Source organism: Psammomys obesus, unplaced genomic scaffold (assembly GCF_907164565.1).
Source record: "Psammomys obesus unplaced genomic scaffold, mPsaObe1.curated_primary_1811, whole genome shotgun sequence".
Lineage (NCBI taxonomy): Eukaryota > Metazoa > Chordata > Mammalia > Rodentia > Muridae > Psammomys > Psammomys obesus.
The window spans coordinates 4,291,582-4,312,364 of record NW_026586662.1 but is presented as its reverse complement, the minus strand read 5'-3'; the positions used below and the strand labels follow the sequence as shown (position 1 = coordinate 4,312,364).

The 20,783-nt window shown below is 42.6% G+C and overlaps 1 protein-coding gene across 3 annotated transcripts in view; it reads left to right on the top strand.

Annotated features, from left to right (window-relative positions):
- The first annotated feature begins 7,624 nt into the window (after positions 1 to 7,624).
- The window catches only part of Bckdhb (branched chain keto acid dehydrogenase E1 subunit beta), a 163,930-nt gene continuing 150,771 nt past the window's right edge, over positions 7,625 to 20,783 (top strand). For 2 of the 3 annotated variants that reach the window (XM_055602547.1, XM_055602548.1), the window contains exons 1-3: positions 7,625 to 7,836; positions 15,956 to 16,033; positions 17,448 to 17,516. In XM_055602547.1, the coding sequence (XP_055458522.1) occupies positions 7,641 to 7,836; positions 15,956 to 16,033; positions 17,448 to 17,516 (343 nt within the window). In that variant the 5' untranslated portion in view covers positions 7,625 to 7,640. Of the gene's footprint in view, positions 7,837 to 8,241; positions 8,313 to 15,955; positions 16,034 to 17,447; positions 17,517 to 20,783 lie in introns of those variants that run through there. The other variant, XM_055602549.1, reaches the window with a different exon arrangement.

Genomic DNA, 20,783 nt, shown 5'->3' with positions numbered 1-20,783 from the left:
TGTCATTTTTTTCTTAGTTAAGTGCGACTGACCCACCCACACAGGCTTGTCAATCAACCATTTTAAGGGTAGGACGATTGGTGCAGCAGCAGTGGCTCTCTGCTGTAGATTTGGAAACCTAATTCCTGTTCTGTCCCGTGTTTGCACAGCTGGCACAAACTCGGGTTGGTTTTGGTGACCAATGTCAACACCTTCCCCAGGAGCATGAACCATTTCACCCCTAATTTCATCATGGGCTGTTTGGGGGATTGCAGGAATATTAAGACGAGTACCCCACTGTTGTAAAAGATCCTTTCCTCATAAAGTTGTAGGTATGTCAGCCACATAAGGCTTTAACATTTCCTTTTGACCTTCTGGTCCCACACATTTAACCCATTGAACACCTGTTTTTCCTGAAATCCATTTCTAATTCCTAGGAACTGGGTAGAAACCTTTTGAAATGGCAATTTTGAATTCCAAGATTTTTGCGAAATGACAGTTACATTAGCTCTTGTATCCACCAACTTTCTATTTCAATCCCATATAATTGCCATTTTAATTCTGGCCTCTGATCATTAACAACTGTTTGCCAGGACACATGTTTTCCAGTACTCCTGTTTTTTTCTATTGGATTGGCTTTGCCTTTGATGTAGAGAAAAAGTAGCAAGTGAGCAGTCCTATCACCTGCATTAAATTGCATCTCTCTTTTTTACATAGGCCATAATTCTAATTTCTCCTTTGAAATCTTCATCTATAATTCCTGGATGAACAATGAATCCTTGGAAAGTCAATTCACTCTTTCCAAAGATCATCTCTACTGTCTCTATGGGCAAAGAATATAAATTCCAGTAGTTACTTCATAACATTAAGATGTTTATCTATGTCCAAGTTTAGAGCAGCAATCTCTGATGCAGCATGCATTAGACCTCTAATACGGGGCCTCAAGTCACATTCCCAAAGCCATTTCCTGATGGTGAGAAATTATCTTGGATATCTCTCTTGGACCTACATTCATTGGTCCAGCGGGATCCCTTACCTTGTCACCTAAACACCCCTGGAAGCCTAGGTCTTCTTTTGGGTTTATAGTTTTAAAACCTCTTGCTGCTAAAAATGGCTTATTTACTTTTTCATTACAAAGTACCGTATTTCTTGTAGTTAATGCATTAGGCATTTTGAGATCTGAGACCTTTAGGGGCTTGTCACAGTCTCTTTGCAAATGTCCAGACTTCCTGCAATTGAAGCACTGGGCATACTGTACTTGAAACATTTGTATGAGAACCAATATTGGTTGTTCCCCTTATTCATTCATCCATAGGCACTTCTCACGCCTTTAATGGTCTAATACATTTTATATTCAGTATTCGCCTTTCATACGCCAAGGTCTTTATCAACTCCTGTCTTTCATCAGGGTCCGATATGGCTTTGTTCACAGCTGAGACTAATCTTTGTAAAAAAAAAAAAATCAGTAAAGGCTCCTTCTTCAGAGCTTTGTATAATCTTTGTACATGAGATGGACCTTTTGGGCTCCTTAACTTTGTCCCAAGCTCTTAAAGCTGCTAAGTGACATTGCTCTATAGTGTCAAATTGAATCTATTCTTGTATATCAGAGAACCACCCTCCACCCAGCAACTGACCTTCGGTTATATTAATTCCTCTCAGTCTATTTCATTGTTCAGTATTGGCAGCTTCTTCCCTCCACCCTGTAAACCACTGCAACTGCAGTTGAGCGTCTGCTCCAGCTGTCACCAATCCCTTCCAGTCTTGGGAAAGAATTCTATTTTGAGTAGTTACTTAGAATTTGTTTCACATAAGGTGAATGCATTCCATCAGAAAATATTAAAATGCCTCACAGCTGTTATTTTTTTCATAGGATGCCATCCTATCTTGTGATAATACTGTAATAATATTGTTCTACCCCATCAGCAACCCTTTGCTGTATGACTACTGGGAAAGCTGAAGGTGATGATCTTGTAAACCCTGGCTGCCACTCCTACTCTGGTGGCAGTGGCGTAGTTGGTTCGAGATGAACCTCTTCTCTCAAAATAGTTCGTTTCATCTTTTCTCTGATCCCACTGCCCTTCTCAGCCTCCTCCTCCTCCCAGCTGCCCACCTGGCTCCTCACCCTACCCAGGGACCTCAGATACTGGAAACCAAAAATGCATGGCACTAGTTGGGGCTGACATCTGCCTTCCAGCATAGTTTCTTTTCCTCTTTCCTCCTGGGGGAAACTTCTGCTCTCTTGCTCAGCCATCAGGTCTGAGACTTTTATTTTTTACTTTTCTGGTGCTACATGCCTCCCAAGTGCTCTCACTTTTACCCACAATTTTCCCATTTGCTCGGCCAACTCTTCAAACCTTTCAGAATGAGAGTGAATTCTTTTGTTTTCCCATTTCAACCTCCTTTTTTTTCGTATTTTTCTTTTGTTTTGTTTTCTCCTTTCTCAGGTCCCTCTATTCTCGCCTGCAATTTTTTTCCAACTGCTCAGTTACTCTTCTAACCTTTTTTTTTTGAGACAGAATATAGGAAGAAGAAAAACAACAACAACAACAAGACCAAAAAATCTCCTCTACGAGCAAAGTGGGGGATATCCCAGTGGAAGTAGCTGCAATAAATTTTTTGCTGGAGTCTTGAAACAAAATATCCATTCCTTCATTCCCTGCCATTTTCTCAATGATATTAAGAATCAGAGTTTCTGTTCCGTCTAAGCCATCATTTGGGTGTCACTTAAGCAGTGTTTTCTCTTTTCTTGTTTTGTTTTCTTCTACTTTGTGGGTTTTTCTTTCCCTCTTTCACCCTTCTTCACCCCTTCATTTTTTTTTCCCTCTTTCAACCCCCTAACAATAGTTATGAGAGAAAAAAAGATAGAGAGGAAAGGCAGTGATGTTATCATTAAACTACTTCCTGTTGATCAGGGGTGTGTTGTCCCTTGGGGCAAGTTTGATCTTCACTGTCAGGATATCTCATTTTGTCTTCTCACTTCTTTGTGCTCTACTACTTGACGAAGTACAGCCAACAGCAACCATCAACAACCACCAACAGTTAAGCTTGTTGGTGCTTTAGTACTTATATGTCCTCTGAAAAGTCCCCAGAATTCCGAATATCACACACTCACAGAAACTATCTGAAGCTGGTAAAACCATGCCCCTGCCAGAGCTTGAGGCAAATCACAGTCAGCTGCCGTGAAACAGCCTCCAAGATCCCCACACCCGGGATTAAAATTAAAACGTATTCTTATAATATTGGTGTATTTTTAAAAGAACCCATAATTACAAAAGTTTTACTACAGTTCCACCTCCCTCCCTCCCCTGCGCAACTGTCTTCCATGGCTTGACTGCACTCTGGGAATATGGAAAATTGTTCCCAGTATTTACGACTTATATTTGTTCCTTCTTTTAAACAACAAAACAGCTCAGTTTTAAAATGAAAATATCTCAAGATGGTTCCTGGCCATGGACCTCCAAGACTCAAGGAGTCTAAAATAGAGCTCCCTTCCTCTTGTTTTGTGGGTCCAAGAGCACTGCACTAGCATCCACTTAGCATCTTGTAAAGGGCCCATGTTGATTCCATTACAGTGAGAGAATAACAGGGCAAGTGAGTATGAAAAGAATTTGCTTGTTGAGAGATGAGGCAAGAGGAAACCAAGGGCACCAACTTCCTGTTTAACATCCCATTCCTTCAGTAACTAATCCGTTCCTCTGAGTAAGAGTTTTCTCACTATAGTTAAATTGATATTCTCATGACAGCTCTGACATAACCTGATCAACTGTCAAAGGCCTGATTGTTAGTATTGCTGTATTAGTACATTACGTCATCATATTAGCTTTGTTGGGGAGAAACTGAATTTGATCAATGCAAATGATGCAGTTCCATGGTTTCTTAGTATATTCTCAAGGTTGTACAACTGTTATCATTATTTGATTTAGATTGCTTCTGCGGTGGTTTGAATAAGGATATCTTCCATAAGCTCATACATTTGTATGCCTGGTGTCCAGTTGGTGGAACTGTTTGGGAAGCATTAGGTGGGGCATCGTTGGAGGAAGTGAGTCTCTGGGAGTTAGCTCTAAGATTTCAAAAGCTTATGCCTTTCTTAGTTAACCCCCTCCCTCCCTTTCCTTCTCTCCCTCTCTGCTTTGCGCTTGCAGATAAGGATGTGAGCTTTAGTTACTGCTCTAGTGCCATGCCTGCTTGCCTGCTGTCATGCTTCTGGGCATGAACATCATGTAATAACCCTCTGAAACTGTAAGCAAACCCCCAATAAACTCTTCTTTAAGTTGCTTGATTGTGGTGTTCTTCATAGCAATGGACAGAGTTTCCCTGTGTAGCTCTGGGTGCCCTGGAACTCACTCTGTAGACCAGGCTGGCCTCAAACTCAATTAAGCAAAAACCTCTTACAGGTGTTCCAGATGTTTTTTTAATTATTATTTTTTATTCTATGTTAATTCCAGATATAGTCACGTTGACCAACAAAAAAGCCATCACAACTTGTCTCACATTTTTTCATTTGCATTTAACTTTCCTTTGCTCCTGAATAGTATTCTACTGCCTGAAAGTACCACTGTTTACTCATGTAGTCACTGACTGAAGTTTACTTTCTTTGCCTCCAAGTTTGGCAAGCACAAACAAAGCTGTTATAATATTTTTGCAAAGCCAGACATGGTGCCCATGCTATAACCCCGGTACTTGGTAGGCAGAGGTTGGAAGAACTTGAATTAAATGTCATCTTTGACTGTCTGCTGAATTCTTGGCCAGGATGGGCTACAGGAGTCCCTGTCTACCAAAGAAAAACAAAAGGCATCATGTTGACTTGAATTTCTAAGTCACTTGAGAAAATATCAAGAGGTGTGACTGATAGCTTATATTGTAAGTGTATATAATTTTGTAAGAAACTACCAAATGTCTCCCAATGTAGCTGTTCTATTTTGCTTTCTCACAAGCAAAATCTTGTCTTAGTTTGGTTCCTATTGCTGCAACAAAACACCATGGCCAATGTGGTGGAAAGTGTTTATTTTAGTTTACAGTTTGTATCCCATCATCCAGAAAAGCCAAAACAGGAACTCAAGGCTGGAACTTGGAGGCAGAAACTGAAGCAGAAGCCATGGAGAAATACTACTCACTGACTTGCTCCTCTTGGCTTAGCCTGCTTTCTTAACACATAGCAGGACAACTTAACAGGGGTAGCACAGTCCACAACACTGTGGGGCCACTCACACCAATCATTAAACAAGAAAATGGCCCACAGTCTTTTGTGTAGGCTAATCTAACAGAAGCGTTTTCTCAATTGAGGCTCCTTCTTCCCAGGTGACCCTATTGTCTTGTGTTGAATTCACAGAAAGTCTAATCAGGATAAGCAAGTCTCTGGCCAAGTTAGTTCTCTCTCATTTTTTTTTTTTTTTTTTACACTTTGTGTGCACGCCCGTGTTTATGAACACCTGTGACTGCATACATGCCATAGCATTCTGTGTAGGTCAGAGGGCAACTTTCAGGAGTCATTTCTCTTTCACCATGTGAGCTGCAGGGTTTGAACTCAGGTCATCAGGCTTGGCAGCAAGCACTTTTATCTTCTCAGCCATACCCCAATCCTTTCTGCTTAGGTTTCACTGACTAATGTGTCTTTTTAAAATGTTGAGTTTAAAGAGTGTATTTACATATGACAATAAATTCTGTCACAAATCTATTATTATTTTAACTGCCAAATCTCTCCAAGGTTCCTAGTCGTGGATGCCACATTCGCATGCTTCCTGGACACATGGGAGAAACACTTTGCTGTTCTGTATGTCATGTTAGCTTGAGGGTAGTGATACTCCTCTGATTCCATCTGCAAAGAAAGTATTACCTTCTATATTTGATCGCTGGTCCAAAAGCAAGACAAGTCTCAGCAGGAGTAGACTGAATAGCTAGTGAAGTTCTGCGAGAGAAAGCAATCCAAGAATCATTCTGAAGAGAGAACAGCAACTTTGATCTGTCTGCTGGCTCCATCTCCACAGGTTCCCCATGTTCCTTTGGGTTAGTCAGAATCCCAAGTGGAAGCGACTCAAGCAAAGAAGATAATGCATTTGAAGGATATTAAAGAACCCAGGTCTATGCCATCAGAAATTCCAAATTTCTGCATCTCCTTTTAGATTATAAAATTATTGGAAAGTTCCAATTTTTGCACTTTGCAGAGGCATTTAAAGATAGCCTGACTCCCCGAAAAGAACCTTCACCTTCCCAAACTAAGATCAATGAGGTGTGACTGCAGATGGGGGCCGTGCTGGGCTGGGCTCTCAGCCCCGCAACAGGCATTTCTTTTCTCTCTCTCTGGAGAGCAGTTTATTCTTTCATGCCTGTGAAACCTTGTACCCATCTCACCTGTCTGGGAAGACTATCTTTTTACTCTGCCTCGTGACTTCTAATCTTCTGGGTCCAGGCCAGCCTTACTTCTGGAAACTTCAAAAGCATGTTCCTCTTCATGCCCTTCTAAGCACCTTATCAGTTTTGATCGTGTCATTGTCTGAGTGGCCTCTTTTGTGTGCCATTTTCGAGCATTTAAAATCCCATTTCTGCTGATCCCTCACCTCTTAGCTAAACCAAAGCTCTGTTAAGAGGTCACACATATTTCAAGAGGCGTGCTCCTTTCTGGTTCCTTTTCCTTCTCTGTCTGTCACCAAAGTCCTTCTTCCACGCTGTAATACTTCCTTTAGAATCTAGACACTCTTTTTTGTTTCTTTTGTGTTTTATTTTTTTTCTGGCTATTTTCTAACTCATAGCCAAGGAAGACATATACTTTTTTTTTTTTTTTTTCTTTTTCTGAGACAAGGTGTGTAGCCCTGGGCTGTCCTGCACTCGCTTGGTAGACCAGGCTGGTCTCAAATTTACAGAGATCCGCCTGCCTCTGCTTTCCAGAGTGCTGGGATTACAGGCGTGCGCCCTCGCGCCTGGCTGAAGATACATATTTTAACACTCGAATATTTTAAAATAAAATTTATAAGGTTTATTATTTTAAATCTAAATTAGTCATTTAACTTTTACACGTTTCTAAGTTTCATGGCGTAAGGCCATCAGGTAATTTTTGCTGCACCTTGGCAAGAATTTCTAGTGGGTTTGATATCCGAAATCTCTACTTACCTTTTTTTTTTTTTTTTTTGGCTATGATCTAAATCAAGAAAAACAAAATAAATTTATAAAATCTATCTATGTATCTATGTATCTATCTATCTCAATATTATTTCAAAATATGAATGAAGGCTTTTCCAGGAATTCTAGGGTTTTTCTGAAACCAATGCCTGTCTGTGCAATCACAGTTACCATCCTGCACTCACAGACCATGAGAAAAACAGGAGGAAGCACAACTTTTAAAACGAAAAAGCTACTGAAAATGTCAGCATGAAAATGACCCTGGATAAGAACACAGCCAGTTGCGGTGTTTGACCTTGCGGGCAGCTGATTCTGGGGGTGTCTTGCCATCCAGGGGGCCGCGTCCCAAGCTGCAGGGGCCTGGGTAGGACTTCCGTCTGTGCCTGCCTGCAGGTCACACACAGCGTCTTCGTCCCCGCCCCCGATCTTCCACCTCCGATTGGTCTCTTTCACGGGCCCGCCCCTCGGGTCCGCCCAATGAGGAAGCCCGCACGGCAGCTCCGCCCTGCCTGCCGGCAGCGTGGGGCTGCGGTGCCGGAGACCTGGGGATGGCGGCGGCGGCAGCGGCTGCGCGAGCCGGTGGGCTGCTGCGACTGGGGGCTGCGGGAGCGGAGCGGCGGTGGGGCGGACTGCGCTGCGCTGGGCGGGTGCAAGGCTTCCTGCAACCCGGGGGCGAGGACGCGGCCCAGAAGCGGCGGGTGGCCCACTTCACTTTCCAGCCGGACCCAGAGTCCCTGCAGTATGGTGAGACCTGGCCATCTCCCCGCATCCCCGGTCCTCCCCTGACTTGCTTTAAAGTCTAGAACCTCCCTGGTTCGGGTCGGCTTATGATCTCGTTGCTCTGCCTTGGTGACTCAGATGCAACCCCCGGGCACCTTCAACATAGGTGAGAGGGCACTCTGCCTTCTGCGAGGGCCCGAGGGTGCAGAAATGTCCAAACAGCGGCCCCTTTTCTCTGAGTTCCGTCTCTGCTTTCCCATATCAGGCCTTAGGTGTTAGCTTGTGGGTCACTAACTTGAGGCAGCTGCCTGTAAAATTCTTTCTTTCTTCATTTCCTCCCTATTTGGAAGGAAAGTGTAAACCTGGGGAGTAAAATAACAGAATTTGATTTTCTCAAGGTCACAAAACAGGTTGTGCCTAGAGATGGGAAGGAATCCAGACTTCTATTGAACCTAATGCAGAGCTCCTGCTGGGCCCTGCTGCCACTTGTCCAAGCAGAGGTAATGCTGGGGAAGAGCGCGTGGAAGGGCATGGGGCAGGCTCCTTCTGTGCTGCCTTTGCTACACTCTGACTGCTCTTGCTGCAAGTTCTGTGTAATAGCCTGAAATTCCAGTCTGTCTGAAGAGTTATCAGGAGAGAAGTAAGGAAACCGGTCCCATTTTCTTGTCTAGTAGCTTCTTCCACACTGGGGCTGGCGTTTTTGGAAGCCTATCTTTATTTGTGAACAGTAATTGCATATTTATTGAAAGCTTGCTATTGGCGAAATTTACATTCCTCATTTCATTCGGTTCGTAGGATAGGTTTAAATTTCATGGGATCTAGGTCATGTTTCAGTTCCTTTGCAGTTAGATAAACTGGAGGCAGATTATTTAAGAATACACAAGATACAAGTTCATGGCAAATAGCTTTAAGTTTGGAATCTGTAAGCCGGACTTTAGACCTGCCACTCTGTAAGGCAGTAAGTGGCATTTAGAAATAATTTTGATCAGGTTCGCTAGTTTTATTAAAGAGTAGACAGTAGAAAGATGAATAGTAGCTCATTTTCTCGTCCAGCCTTCAGTACTGGTTTTACAGCAAAGAAACTTTGGCCTAGTTAGAGAGAAATAGAGCACAGGTCTTCCTAATTCTCCCTTCCACAATTGTGAAATTACTAAAATCCGAGTGATGTCATGTCTCTATGTTGTCACTATAAAAACAGTATAAGCCTATTTCAGATAAAAGGCATAGTTTAGCAAAAGTAAAAAACTTGACTGTCCCACTAATAGTGAAAGCTGCTAAACTTTTGAGGTTCATCCTTCCAGCTCACTGAATTTTTTCACAATTGTAGTTTCAATGCAAGCCAAATTTGCGTTAATTAGAAAAAAGTCCCGTAATGCTGTAGAGTTTTTGGTGACCTCATGTAGAATTCAGTAGTGAGAGTCAGTGTCTTGAGTTTGGTCCTGAGACTTTGAAGTCATAACTTCTTCAAGCCCTCAGTTCTCTGTGATTATGGGATTAATGGTAATAGCTACTTCAAAGGGAGAGGAGAGCTAAGGTGTGAATAAGGACATCCGCTCAGAAGTATTAACTCAGGGAAGGGAAAAGTTCAATGTGTTTGTTATAGTTTCATAGCGTTATATAAAAAAATGCAGATGGAAACATTCCAACCTTCTGGTTCCCCTGCCTCCATGATAGAGCCCCAGAGACTAGAGTTCTCACTCAAAAATATGAATGGCTTAATGGAGTTTTAAAATGCCCAGTTTACACCTAGTCTGTATAAGAGTGTTTGGTGTATTAAGTGTGAGAGTATACGAGTGTGTCAGGGGTTAATGCTGAAAATTCCAGGTATACAGCTCTGGGATTTTGTACTAACCATTGCAGCTTGTGTTTGCATTTGTCTCCCTTCTGCTGAAGGATGCTTTCCCTAACATTTGCTCATTAGTTCATGAGTGACTTGAGTATTCGGTTTTTTTTTCCCCCTTCATATTTTGAAAGTTGTGCCCTTAGCCTTTTCTCCTACTGATTTGGACGCTAGCCTCCATTATTAATTACTTTTTATGCAGGTCTTGTAGGCATCAGTCTGTTATTGTCATAGTAATCCTGTGAGCTAGCTGGTGTTGTGTTCATTGCATAGGTGAGGCAGTTGAGGCCCAGAGATGTTTGTGGCCTTCCCAAGAATGGTAAAGGGCAGAGTCAGCTTTCCAACCCCACTGTGTCCGACTCTAAGCTCTTTGTGCTAAAGCTTTGCATATTACGGCTGTCGATGCAGATACTGACTGCCTTTCACACGTGCTGCAAATGCTTTTCGTTCACCAATCTTGTTTGCTCTCACATGGAAAAGGGACTGCTTCAGCTGGTGGCTAGGATCAACCTTGAGCAGGTAACTTTAAGCTGTACAGTGAACTGGAATAAGAACTTATTCCTGCAAAGGCCATTGGACAATTATTTTTCAGGCAAAAAAAGTTGGAGTAGGTCTAAGGCCTATTCATAGGCTCATCCTGCATTGTATCAACAGAGAAAACCTCAATGAGTGAAATGTTTTGGATAGTGGGGTCTGCAGGTCCATGATGATCAGGGGTAGACCAAGGCCTTTTGTTCATGAGGATCATCTTTTCAGTACTACAGGGGTGGGAATATCACGAATAAAGCTAGAGTAGGAAGCATAATGTTTATTTGAGCAATGGGAAATGAATTTATTTGGAGGGAAAAGGAAGACATCTAAAAGTGTCAATAGAGGCTTTGAAATTTAGGACAAAGTTTGGGGAGAGAACGTATCACAGGCCTGTTGTGTGCCTCAAACCTGAGGAAGCTGGTCATGTTACATCTCAGGAAGCAGAGTGGGATGAGTGCTAGAACTCAGTCTTTTTTCCTTTTCCTGCAGTCCAAAGCCCAGGAATTGGTGCTGTGGGCACCTCACTACCTCCTCTAGGCGATCCCTCACAGTTGTGTCTTGAGGCTTGCCTCCAAAGTGACTCCAGATCCTGTCAGGTTGACAGTTTGTCTGATGAGGGTGGGGTGCCAGAGCCACTGATCCGAGCAAGGACTTCTGGGGTAGATTCCCATCTTCATAGAAAGGGAGAGTGCAAAGTGACTTAAATTTTACCATGAGTTGAAGTGTATTGGTAGATGTACTGCCTTGAGGCAGGCTGTCTGAATGTTAGTCTGCCATTGAAACAGCTTGATGGCCCCTGAGGCCAGATAATTCATTCTCTGACCTGTTGGATTTGGTATTGCCCAAAATGTGACCCTGTGAGACAGGGCTGTGCTGGAGGTCCTGTTATCATTCACACTTTAAGAATGAATGGAGAAGCGAGACACAAAGATGGTAAGTTTCTGCTTTCAGGCACTTAAATGTGAGAGGTTCAGCCGGGCTGCCAGGTGACCCTGCTTCTTGCGTATCTCAGTGGGGACTGACTCTTCTCTCTTAGGTCCTTCACCGACTGCCTTCAGGTGCTTTTTGATCATTCAGGGACTCGATTAATTATTTTTATTAATCTCATTTTTGATTTTGGCATTTCAGAGGCAGTATCATTCAGAAGTTGGGAGGTGTCCCTCTGTCTCTTCCTTCCTCCCTCCCTCCCTCCCTCTCTTCCTCTCTGTTTCCCTCCCTCCCTTTCTCCCTCCCTCCCTTTCTCGATTCCTTCTCTCTTTTAAAGAAAAAATTCTTACACTGTATCTCAGGGTGTCCAAGAAATCACCACATAGGTCCAGCTGGCCTCAAACTCATGGTGATCCTCTTGCCTCAGCCTCCCAAGTGCTGGTGATTTAGGTGTGAGCCGGCACATGCCTGAATTGTATTCCTTCCTTGGCAGCTTTGTATTGGCAGCCTTGACATTAATCTATGTATCCTTTACTGCCCTCATCTGTACTGTGAGAACTTAGTGAGGTGACCCGTGTAGTTATTGGTGCCCAACAGCTGGGGGACTAGAATACGACTCTGGAGGCAGGGGGAACAAGAGGTAGATATGAACAAGGAGTGGAAACTCTGACTGTTGCGTGCTTGATAGGCATCACCTCACAGGTTTTTCACGATGGTCCCATACATTAGGTATCATTGTTTTTAGTTTTACAGAGCAGGAAATCGAATGTCAGCAGCTTAAGCAGCTTTCACTAGGTCACACAGAATAAGTAACTAAGCAGACCCCAGGCCAAGCCTGTCTTCGTGTGCACTGCCTGCATTACAGTGAGTTCCACATTTTATCCTGGCCTCTCTTCGTTCCAGGGTCCTGTAATTGTGCACATGTGTGAGCTTGTTAACTAATTCGTTCCGCTCATCTTTATTTCTTTATGGATGCTAGACTGCTAGATGCTTTGGACATGGCCATGGCTCTGTCCTCCTGGAATTTATAGTCTGGGCAGAAAATAGCAAGGAAGCATATAATTAAGCCAATGCCTACTGCTGTCAGTGACCATTGAGTAATATTCCAGTGCTAAGAAAGGATAAGACAGATCGATCTCGGCTCCCAAGACGTTCATCCAAGGCTTTAGAAAGGCACCCAGAGGTGTGAGAAAGAGATTCTGGCTGGAGGGGTTCCTGTGTGTAGGTTCTGAGGCAGCAGGGAGCTTACATATGGAACGAGAGAAGACTTCAGTGGTGAACCTTATAACCAGTGACGCAAAATAGCACAGTTCAGCTGGGCAGGTATGGGATTCAGCAGGGCTGTGTGGATGTGCAAGGAGTGGGGATTATTCTAGTGTAGTCAGAGGAGTGATGTGGGGTAGGGAGTGACATGACTCATAGGAGTTGGGCTGCTCTGGAACTTACTCTACTGACCAGGCTAGCTTTGAACCCAGAGGTCTGCCTACTTCTGCCTCAAGTGTTGTGATTAAAAACCTGGAGGTGACAGAGGATTGCCTGTAATCACCGTTCAGGAGGTTGATACAGGAGGATCCTAGAGCTATCTGGCCAATCAGTCTAGCCATTTGGTAAGCTTTCAGTCCAGTGGGTCTGGGTGTTGTGCCACAAGCCTTTAATCCCAGCACTTGGAGGCAGGGCAAGGCGGATGTCTGTGTGTTTGAGGCCAGCTAGGGCTACAAAGTGTCAACAAAACAAATTAAAACAAAACAACAACCCCCCAAACAAAACAAAACAAAACAAAACAAAACAAAACAAAAAAGGAGAGAGCAATAAAGAAAGACACAAGATACTGCCTTTCATAGGAATCACACAGGCACAGAGACACATTATTGGATTTATAAAGTTTTTTTTTTTTTAACTTCTTTTGTTCTTGTTAATTTTTGGTACTGGTGAGTAAAATGATGCATGCATGCTGGGCAAGCTTTCTGTCATTGAGCTGCATCCAAGCCCTTTCATTTACATTACAGTACAAACTGTGTATGTATCTATCTGTCTCTACCTGCCTGCCTACCTGTCTGTCTGTGGTTGTGTGTTTAGTTTGGGGTTCTCTAGAATCTTTAGTTGTGGGACATGTTTTGATGGGATTAGAGAAGGATAAGGGTAGCTGGCAGGAAAATGGACAGCAAATCTAGAAGAACAGGGTATGTGGAGGCTGAGACAGGATGATCTTAAATTTGAGACCAGCTGCACAGTGAGACTATAAAATAAAACTGTGCCTGTGAATCATAGTTTCTTCTGTTCCACCCGTGCTTCAGCTTTAAAAAGAACTGAAAGTATATGTTACTGTATCAAAATTGTCATTTATCAGTTGTCATAGTACCGAAGAGTCCTTCCAACCTGCAAAAAATATATAATTTTCACTAGTGCTGACATGGAAACATAAATAACTTGTAAGTGATTTCCCATAAGGTGAGGTTATTTTTTATAGTGTCAAGAATACATTCTAGGGAGCTTGTTGGGTAGCCTTGATCTCACAGTCCTCCTGCCTCAGAGTTGTATGACTTTGATCTTCTTCTAGTAAAAAACTCGCTGAGCAGCAACATGATAAGATGAATCAAGAGCGTTGGGAGTGGAGCTCAAAGGTGGAGCACTTGGCTAGCGAATGGGTTGGACCTAGCTCTGGAAGAGAAAGGTCTTGTGGTGGCATTTGCTATTAATTCCAGTGGTCTGCAGGATTAAAATGAAAAGAATGTTTGCTCTTAAGACATTCTTATTCTCCTTAGGTTCTTAACTATGAAAATCTTAATAAATAAGCAAAATTATTACTTTTTTTTTTTTTTTTTTTTACGTGTATGAGGTAGGAGAGAGTAGGTATGTTATTGTCATTAGGAAAAATGTTTATCCTAAACTGTTATGTTTTGTACCACTAAAAACTTTAGAGCGTAGATAGGTCTTCTTAGAGCATAGATAGGTCTTCTGGTTAATGTCAGCTATCAACTTGACACAGCCTAAGAGCATTGCTTCAACCAGATATTGTCATATGGGCAGACTGTGTTAGTGTTTTCTTGATTGTAATTGCTATAGAAGGCTGAGCAGGTGGTCCTGGCTTGTATAAGGAATCCGAAAGGCAAGCCAGTTAAGCTGCATTCTCTCTGTGCTTCCTGCTCCTGGGTTCCTGCCCGGACCTTCCGCCCTGGTACACCATAGCCTGTAAGTTTAAATAAACATTTTCTTCCCTGAGTTGCTTTTGGTCATGGTGTTAATTACAGCAACAGGGAAGCAAACTGTAACAGTAGGGCACAGAGAGATTTAAGGTAACTATTGAATGATACAACTGTAGCCTGAAGAAAAATACTTTATGAACTTATTCTGGACATTTAGTGTGATTGTGTGTTTTTTTTTTTTTTTTTTTTTTTGACATGGCTGATACAATGGTACTTTCTGAATGAATTTTTATTGTCTTTAGAAACAGGTGTATAAACAGGCCATTATTTTGGGTGCAGAGGGAAGCAAGGTATTCTGATAGGGGACTGCCAAAGCCTGAAGCTTGGGCATGCGGCAGTACTGAAATGATCGGAGACAGCTGAGGTCAAGCAGGAGCATGCCAGAGGCTGGGCTGAGAGAACAGTAGAAAGCTTAAAAGATGGCAGAAGTCAGAGCTCACTGAAGAGTCTGGTGGGCTAAGGAAGAAGAGGAAAGGGTGAGTGAGCAGAGGTTTGAAGCCAGCAGCATGAGCTGTTATGTCCCCTGCTGGTAATTAGACCTCGACTTTGGTTCACATTAGGTGACTAAAATAGTATGGAGGTTAGAGGGAAAATAGGCAGGGTTGGGGCGGGAATTGGAGATAGATAGAGTGCTAAGGTAAGGATGGATCTGTTTGTCAGAAGTTTCATCTGAAGCCCGTCTGTGCTTCTGGAGAGGAGTTGGCTTAGGGGAATTGCTTAAATCAGATATTGTTGTATGGGCAGCCTGTATGGGTGTTTTCTTGACTGTAATTGCACTAGAAGGCTGAGCAGGTGGTTCCAGTAATTGTGGGCTTCCCCTGCCAGCGTTTAGTTTGCTCACAGCTCTAAAGTCACACTTATTATTAATTTGCAGCGTTAGGAATTCTAACAGATAGAGATTTTCACGTGCCGCTCAGAATAATGAAGGTGAGAGGGTCGTGCTCTATCCTGGAGCCGACGACCAATAGCTAGCTTTCACTCTGCATTTAAGGATTACCAAATGTATTCCTTGGACATCATTTTTCTGTAATATTTGCTGAAGATGTTGGCTTTGGTGGAATCTTCCAGGGCAGGGTTGGTTTACAGAGCACTATCTTAAGTTCCTTCCCTGAATTGCCCCATATACTCCCATCATAAAGTCTATTTATAGAGACAGGCATTGGCCTGTAGAAATTTTAGTTAAGCAACAGGACAATAGGAACGACTAAGTGTGACGTGTTTGGGGAAGAGATTACAGTATTCTTCAAACACCAACAGTTCTGCATACCAAAGTTTATCTTTAGCCTTCCTTACTGTTTCAGGGCGATGGCCATTTGCTGCTGTCAGCAGTTTCAACCTAGGCTACTGGTCATGTGGCTTCTCTAAGCCTTTGGTTCATAACACCTGTCTCGGGTGCTCTCATATAACAAGCTCAGGCTCCTCCTTTCTCCTTTTCTACTGAAAGTTGCAGTTGCCATCTAGATCTCCCATCTCTGCAAATAAGTTGGCAAATTCCTGTGATAGATTCTGTACCTTTCTTTCTACCTTGCTTTTTTTTTTTCCTTTTTTCTTTTAAACCATGTTATAACCAACTGTTAAGAAACTGTTATTTTTTTAAACATATGTTACAAGTTTTGATACAATATAACGTTACTTTTCACAGGGCAAACTCAGAAAATGAACCTCTTCCAGTCAATAACAAGTGCCTTGGATAACTCACTGGCGAAAGACCCCACTGCAGGTAAACCTCATGCCCGTGTGTAGCTCTGTTCCTCCCGGAGCTGGCGAGGTTGGAACTGCTCAGGTAGCAAATCATCAAAGCGCAAGGCTCCACTTGCAGTGTTACCACACATTGACCCGCTCATTTCTGACACGTTCTGTATATCTTTGTTATATCTCTTTTTAACATGCTCTTGACGTCATGTACGGCCCCTTGATTATTTGCTTTTTGACTGATACCCCTCGCTACTCCTGTTTGTCTAGTGTATAGGAAGTGCCACTTTCTTTATATATTTATATATACCCTAAAGATTTATTTATATGTGTTTATGGTTGTTCTTACGTTGGGCTTGTTAATATTTTTTGGAAATAATGATTTTAGTACTTTGTGTTTTTAAAATCAATTTTTAAGTTGCCGTACAAAGCAGTGGGATTTACTGTGGCATTTTCATATCTACTGTGCTCTAATGTGCCTCCTTCTCCACACCCACTTTCTCCACTCTTGCTTTCCTCCCTGCAGTTTGCCCCATTCTGCTTTCATGTCAAATTTCATTCCTCTCTTTCTCTCACCTCCCCTAAAATCTGTTCCAATCTTCTCAGGATAACCTTTCTGGCTGGTCTCTCTCTCTCTCTCTCTCTCTCTCTCTCTCTCTCACACACACACACACACACAGACAGACAGACACACAAACACACAGACTCAGACAAACACACACACATACACATACACTTAAACCTAGAAAGCTATGATTTGTATATGAGAGAAAGCAGAGGAGATACATTTTATCTTTCTGAGTCTGGTTTATTTTACCCACTGTAATGATTTCTGGTTCCACCAATGTCATGATTTCATTATTCCTGTGGCTGAGTAAAATTTGGTTGTGGATGTGTGGCACATCTTTGAAACAATTTTATAGGTAACTTAATGTTTATTTATTTTTACAATTTACTTTATTTTTAGTTATGTGCTTGTGTGTGTCTGTATGGGCATTTGAGTGGGTGTGCTCTTGGAGGCTGGAATTGTTAGAGGTGTCAGATTTCCCTGGAGCTTGAGTTTCAGGCAGTGGTGAGTCGCCTTGTATGGGTACTGGGAATCAAACTTGGTTCCTACACAAGTTCAGTGCACATTCTTAACTGTTGCACCTCCTGATTTTGCTGTATTTTTAAAGTTCGGTTGACTTTTTTATGCATACACATACTTACATGCATATATATGTGTGTGTATGTGTGCACACGTGTGTGCATTATAGATCACAGGATTATGTTTATATACTTATACATGTATGATTTATGCGTACATATACCACATTTTGTATTGCACAGCCATCGGTATGTATGTGCATGTATAATTTCAAATCTTATTATTTAAGTTCCTTATTTTTTATGGCTTAAAATTTGAGGATTACTAAATATGTTCTTTGAACATCATTTTTCAGTAATATTTGGTGAAGACGTCGCTTTTGGTGGGGTCTTCCGATGCACTGTTGGTTTGCGGGACAAATACGGTGAGTTACTAGCTATACAAACAGCATTCAGTAGAATATTTGCACGAAGATCTTGAAAATGTGAAACAAATGTGTAATACTGTTGTACTATTGTTTGGTTGGGTTCCTTTTAGAATCCTGCGGAGTTCTATGGCCTGGGTTTCTCTAACTCTGTTCTAGCTAGAATCTTCTAATACAGTTTATATTACACGTATTTGCAAAACGCCCAAACAGTTCATGACACGAATTGTCACATCATTCATCTGTGCAAGAACCTCAGGCTTCCTCTTGACAGCCACTGTAGTCAAGCTGAGCCCTGTTGCCACTAAATCAAGATTCTGCCCATGTGTCTGTGTTAGTAAGAGTGTATATTTCGTCGCTATTAGTGCCAGATATTTAATTTTTATTACGGCGTTGGTTCACATGTCTGTGCGGATTTGGCCAGTCTGTAGGGACACTCAGGCAGGATTCCTATGGTTCATTCTTGAAGCCACATTCGGTTTCATTTGGGCTTAAAACGTGGGGATGAGCAGAGAAAGGCCCTTCTGTGTTGTGAAGCTCCTCTGCTTTACTTAGAACTGCTGACGTAAAAGTTCTTCGCAGCTAACAGACATCTCTTCAACAGTGTCGAGGCCTGTGTGTAGCTGACAGACAACTCTTCAACAACAGTGTTGAGACCTGTGTTTGACTAAACTAACAGCACTATAGCCTAGCAAAGTTGGTGTTGAAGTCCACTAGCCTGTAGCCGCCTCCCTGACTCTTCCTTCACAACCACTTTGTGTCGCTTGCATGGCCCATAATTCCTTCGTATGTGCTGCCTTCGTTGTCTTTGCACTCAGAGATAGAGCCATCAGCCTGTGCTGTGGTTCTAACAGTGCTTACTCCTCTGACTTGCTAATGAATGTGTTTCTAGCTTTACTGTTAATGATGCCTTTCTGGTGCCTCCTGCTTTGTTTGCTTTATTTCTTCTTTCACTGTTACCTAACTTCAGAGACAGCAAAGCAGGCTACATTCAGGCTTAGGAGGAGTTGATCTCTCTGATCTTCTTACAGTTGCTCTTTGCCGTGGAGTGCCCAAGTGTGTTCTGGGTGGGCAGTGAGAGCCTTTAAGAACTTTAACAAAAGCATTGGGTTTCCCTATTGCACCATTTCTGAGGTATGGAGTATCACGTTCCTTGTGAGTTATTGAGAGTATTCAGCGTGCTCTATTTTCTACCACTGATAATAAGGTTCCAATCCTTTGCTTCCTCTGGTCTGTAAGCTGCTGAGAGACAGAAAAGTCAGAAGGCTGTCTTCAAAAGTGCAGGCTCCTAGAAACTTTTAGGTCTTTAGAAACTAAAGAAAAAAAATAAACCTTTTACACATTTGATTTCAGAGAGATAACTTGTACATTGTAGACTATTTTAGGACGTTAGGAAAACACAGGCGAAAGCAAACATTGCTCAGGTATTTCCCGAGATAGGCACTGGGCACACTTGATTATTTGTGCCTCTGGAATGTATGTTCACAGATTTGTATGTGTTAATATTTAAAACTCAGAATTATGCTTTCTATAACTTGTTTTCTCTGTGCAATGCAGTAGCACGCTGCCAAGGGCAGCCCCTTTCTGTCTGTCTCAGTGTGATGCATTTAACCTGGAGAGAGTTTTCCTGGTTCTCCCCACAAGGTCACATGTGTGATTCTTTGCCGAATCCATTCTGGCTGGGGCATTTCATCCATGTTACCTGCTGTTGACACACTAGCAACTTCTGGATCTCTGTCTCTAATCTCCACCTCTACCCTAAGCTTGAAAGCCACAGATTGACTATTCTACCTCAAATCTTCATGTCAAAGTCCCATAGTATGGAGAGTATCTTCTCTGCTGACCTATGCAGATATGTCCGTGAGACCTGGGATGAGGGCGTGAAGAAATGGTGCGGACAGTCTAATGCTGTAGACAACTGTAGTTCAGTGTCAGTGCACTTTTATACACGCATGTAACAAAGAAAGCAGTGGTCCAGGGAAGGTGGTTTGAGTTCAGAAAAACATGTCAATAAATACCACATACTCAGTATTGACAGAGCAGCCATTTCTCGGAACTGTCTCAGGACAGACCAATTTAAACAGCCGGGTGGTATGCACTATAGATTATATCTGGGGAAGCACGAAAGTGAGGCACAAGGCCATGTCCAGATTCTCAGGGTCCACTGAGGACAGCACTCGGCACACACATTTCACCATATGGGGTTCAGGAACTGTGTCCGACATCCAATAAGAATATACACGTCTTATAAATTGAACAAAGCAGGAACAAAATTCACCTGAGGTAAAAAGCCCTCTGTCTTTTCTCCTGGAGCCTCTCTCACAGCTCCTAAAGGCATTGTTCACCACACATCATTCTTTTGGCCATGTTCCAGTGGTTTATCTTGAGTGCCAACCTGAGTGGATTTAGGATCACCTCAGAGACAGACTTTTGGGCACACTCATGAGGACATGTTCAGGGAGGTTTAACTGAGGAAGCAAGACCCACCTTGGATGTGCATGGTACCATCTCAGACTGAAGAGAAGAGCTGGAAGAGAAATGGGTGCTAGGACTCATTACTCTCTGCTTCCTGACTAGATGCCATGTCACGTGCCGCCTCATGCGCCTCCTACCATGACACCTTCACCACAGTGGACTGCGACTTCTCCAGCTGAGTCCAAACAAACCTCTCCTTCTTTAAGTTGCTTTTGTCGTGTATTTCATCACAGCAAGGAGAAAGGCCACTAACGGAAGCCAGTTAGAATGCAGCATTTTGAAAGTTAAACTCAATACACACCTCTGCTGAATCCACACCTCATGGGATGTTTCCTATTTTGATGGTTAGATAACATCCAGTTAGTTACTCAAGTCAGAAACCCAGGAAGTTACAGAGCAGCGGTTCTCAACCATCCTAACGCTGGGACCCTTCAGTACAGTTCCTCATGCTGTGGTGAACCCAAACCATACAGTTACTTTCATTGCTACTTCATAACTGTAGGTTTGCTACTGCTATGAACTGTAATGTAAATATCTGTATTTTCTAATGGCTTTAGGTGACCCCTGTGAAAGGGTTGTTTGACCCCCCCCCAAAGGGGTCATGACTCACAGTTTGAGAACCACTGTTCCACCGTCTTTCTTCTTTTTCATCCTGCCTGTCCCACCCTAACTATGTTTTCATAGTTAGCTTTAGTTAGCTTTCTCCTTTCTATATTACTGAAAGATTTCAGGGTGTGGATTTTCTCCTCCTGGGCAATTTCACTTCTTAGTCATATCTGTCCTTTGGCCCAA